At 39.8% G+C, this 4,348-nt stretch overlaps 1 protein-coding gene across 1 annotated transcript; it reads left to right on the forward strand.

The window, feature by feature from the left end:
• On the forward strand, window positions 2,214–4,053 carry LOC109231795 (9-cis-epoxycarotenoid dioxygenase NCED6, chloroplastic-like). Its single transcript, XM_019397433.1, has one exon. The coding sequence runs from the start codon at window positions 2,252–2,254 to the stop codon at window positions 4,013–4,015; it is 1,764 nt and encodes a 587-aa protein (XP_019252978.1). The 5' UTR covers window positions 2,214–2,251; the 3' UTR covers window positions 4,016–4,053.

Raw genomic sequence — 4,348 nt, forward strand, 5'->3', positions numbered from 1 at the left:
TGTGTGATCCGGAGAACAATCCTTTATTCTGCAGTAGATGCAGCATGTTGTTGGTTATCTGGAAGGTCTCCGCTTGAATTGCGGGCACAACTATGGCAGTGGCCAAGTTATCAGCTGTGGGCTGTGCCCAGTCATAAAGTGCAGCTTCGGGCACAAGGGGTGCCACTACTCATACGTTGGGGTTTGCCGGAAGATCCCCAACGTTTCCAATGTTGTTTTCTGCGTCACCCATGTTAAATTCGAGATGGTGTGATTGATGTGATTGTTGGAGCCTCTTGTTAGCACGGTTCAATGCCCTGAATGTTTTCTCGGGGTCAGAAAGTCCTTCTAGCAGTTCTCCAGTCCTCGAGGAACTTCTAGGCATACACCTGCTTTCCATAAGATTTCAAACGTTAAAATTTTAATGAAAAAATTGGGTATAGAGAAAACTGACTACACTTAGAATTTTTGTGCTTCTTTCAATTGTAATTGATAACACCGTTAATTCCCCGGCAACGGCGCGAAAATTTGATCACGCTCAACTAATCTCGCAAAAGACTACGCGGGCGTTGCAAATATAATCTGAGTATTTATGCCTAGAGTCGAACCACAGAGAATTAACCTATCAATTACTATTGTCAGATTTACTAAATTCACACAATCTGTTTCCCCAAACTTTTTGATTCACAATGGTTGATTTTTCTAACAACTAAAGACTGAAAGTAATCAACAGCTGAAAATTAACTAAACCTGATGTGTAAACAATTGGAATAAGGTCTAAGGCAATGGTTTCCCCCGTTGGTAATTTCCTTGATTGTATATGTCTTATAACTATGATTTAGTTGTCTCTATCAATCATGAACGCTCCAGCTATCATAAATCTTTCTCAAGCAATTATGATAATTTACTAGACGCACTCTCTCAAGCTACGCTAGCTAGATTCACAATACAGTTCACTTAGATTGCACCCGAGGTATCGTTATCTCTAATCCAACCTCTAAACCCTCGGTTATAACTCTCGTCTATACTCCGGGAGTGATGTTGTTCATACAATCACCTAAATATGCACTCTCTCTCAAGTAGATACATACTAAATAGGAACGGATAATTGAGGGCCCTTTCAACTAACCACAATCAAAACATAGATGAACAAATAGAGATTAACAACCAAATCCAACTATATTAATAAAACAACCAAGTCATCCCCAACGGGTTCCACCAAAACCTTAGATTAAGGTATTTAGCTACTCATAACAATGGAGGAATAAACTACTAGAAGATTCATAATCGAAAATTTGCAAGAAAAATAAAAGAGAATAAGAATAATGATGTTTTGGGTGATCTCTCACACTTGTTTCTCTTGCCAAAGTACTCTCTAAAACAAATCTGACCTAATATTGGCGAATTCCTACTTTTTATAAGGGTTTTACACCAAGTTTTCCCGACTTGACACTTTAGTCCCTGGCTTTTCCGCGTTCTGCCGCGGTCCCACCGCGGTTACGCCAGGACCGCGGCCAAAGAGGTCCTCTGAATCTGCAGCTCTGCTCTGCCGCGGTCCTACCGCGGTTACGCCAGGACCGCGGCCAAAGAGGTCCTCTGAATCTGCAGCTCTGCTCTTGTCTCTTCACTTGGTGCATTTCGTGGGCATTGTTTGATTGGCCTCTTTTTCTCCGTAATTGATCCCCAAACTTGCTCCATCGACTTCTTTCGTTGGATATAGCCTGCAAAGCATGAAAAGCACTAATCAGAGCATTTGGTTATCACTTTTTACCACAAAGCTATACAAAAATGTGGTTCTTTAGGGGCCAATTATAGTCTAATTCACCTATTATCAGTATATCACTTAATTTTTTTTATTTTTTGTACTTGTCTAAATTCATCAGTTTATTTCTCCTACTAGATCCCAGCTGAGATGTTACACGCGTCTTCTTCTTAACCTCTTGATATCCTCAGACTAACTGCGTATATCACTTAAATTTTTTTTTTTTGTACTTGTATAAATTCATCAGTTTATTTCTCCTACTAGATCCCAGCTGAGATGTTACACGTGTCTTCTTCTTCTTAACCTATTCTGGACTTCCTCCATTGGCCCCCACTTTTCTCACTTTTGCCCCCAACTCTATGCCTTAGTTTCAACTTCTATATAATTATCCATTCTATACCCACATCACTCTTTATATATATATATATATGCACTGCATTCTTAATTCAGTAATTCACTCTTTCTTCTTTTGTCTCTTTCTCCCTATTATAACTTTCTCAATATTCAACCATGCATACAATCCTACCAAACCATTCTCTTCCCAAACCCCACAATTCTCCATCTTTTTCTTGTAAAATTCTCATTAATCCTTCTAAAAAAAATACTATAACACTTCCTAGAAGACATACTCCACCGTTTCTACCACCGCTGCCGCCACCGTCACCGCCACCTTTGGCTGAACCTAAATTATTTTCATTAAAATTTGAACCTCCAAAATTGAACCCTCTTCAGAAACTTGCATCTTTAGCCTTGGACATGTTAGAAAAATCTGTGATAACACAGCTGGAAAAGAAACATAAGCTGAACCGGACAGTTGACCCGGAAATTCAGCTAGAAGGGAATTTTGCACCGGTTCAAGAATGCCCGGTTCAGCATGGGCTTGAGATAGTTGGTCATATTCCGTCTACTTTAACGGGGGTTTACGTTAGAAATGGTGCTAACCCATTATTTGAACCGATTAACGGTCATCATTTATTTGACGGTGACGGGATGATTCATGCCGTTAAATTGGATTCAGTTAATAATAAAGCTAGCTACTCATGCCGGTTAACTCGAACCAGCCGGTTGGTTCAAGAAGCTGCATTGGGCCGACCGGTTTTTCCTAAGCCGATTGGCGAGTTGCATGGCCATTTGGGGTTGGCTCGGCTCGCGCTGTTCTTCGCCCGAGCTAGTTTCGGGTTGGTAGATGCTACCAAAGGAACCGGCGTAGCAAACGCCGGTCTGGTTTATTTTAACGGCCGGCTTTTAGCTATGTCGGAGGATGATCTTCCGTATTGCGTCCGTATTACAGATGACGGTGATCTTGAAACTAACGGACGTTACAATTTTGACGGACAAATTGATGATCCATTGATTGCACATCCCAAGGTGGACCCCATCACGGGGGAACTTCATACCTTGAGTTACAATGTATTGAAAAAGCCTTACCTTAAATTCTTCAAGTTTGACACGTGCGGTAATAAGTCACGTGACATTTCTATTTCCCTCCAAAATCCAACCATGATTCATGACTTTGCCATCACGGAAAATCACGTGATCATTCCGGATTATCAGGTGGTATTCAAGTTATCCGATATGTTACTGGGTGGATCGCCCGTAGTCCACGACCCGAATAAAGTTTCTAGGTTCGGCGTATTGTCGAAAGATGACCAGGACGAATCAAGAATTCGATGGATTGAAGTTCCCAATTGCTTTTGCATGCACTTATGGAATGCATGGGAGGAGATAAGCGAAGACGAGGGTGAAACCCTAGTGATTATAGGGTCATGCATGAGTCCATCAGATTCCATTTTTTCAGGAAGCGATGAATCATTAAAAAGTGAACTATCTGAGATTCGATTAAGCTTGAAAACGGGCAAGTCTACACGACGGGTTATAGTATCGGGGATGAACCTAGAAGCGGGGCAAGTTAACAAGAATAAACTTGGCCGAAAAACTCGGTATGCATTCATGGCAATAGCTGATCCATGGCCAAAATGTAGTGGCCTAGCAAAAGTCGATTTGGTCACGGGAAATGTTACGAAAGTTTTATACGGAGATGAAAAATTTGGAGGTGAACCCTATTTCGTGCTCGGCACGAAAGAAGGAAAAGAAGATGAAGGGTATCTTATGAGTTATGTTAGAGATGAGATAAAAGAAAAATCAGAGTTAGTTATAGTTAATGCTTCAAATATGAAGCAAGTGGCCTCAGTAAAATTACCTAAAAGAGTGCCATATGGTTTTCATGGTACATTCGTTAGTTCACAAGATTTATGTAATCAATCTTCTTGTTAATACTATTCATATATATAGAGTTAGTAATTGTTATATGTTTCAAAGATGATGAAGCAAAGTGGCCTCAGTAAAATTACATAATAGAGTGCCACGTGGTGTTCTTTGGTACATTCGTAATATTGGGTGATAGACTTTACCTTGGTTAAGAAAAAGACAATTAAGTAAAGAGGGAGAGAGGAATATGAAGCAATAAAAGACGGAATTGTTATATAAATATCCGATTATATTCAATATTTATTTTTTTTAGTTGGTATATATAATTTATGTATAGTTTATACACAGTTATACATATGTTATGCATGAATTTTATAGTATTATATATTCGTCGGCTAC

Source organism: Nicotiana attenuata, chromosome 8 (genome assembly GCF_001879085.1).
Source record: "Nicotiana attenuata strain UT chromosome 8, NIATTr2, whole genome shotgun sequence".
NCBI lineage: Eukaryota > Viridiplantae > Streptophyta > Magnoliopsida > Solanales > Solanaceae > Nicotiana > Nicotiana attenuata.

Coding starts and splice junctions, on each gene's coding strand:
- LOC109231795 (XM_019397433.1), top strand. CDS start 2,252: ATGCATACAATCCTACCAAACCATTCTCTTCCCAAACCCCACAATTCT.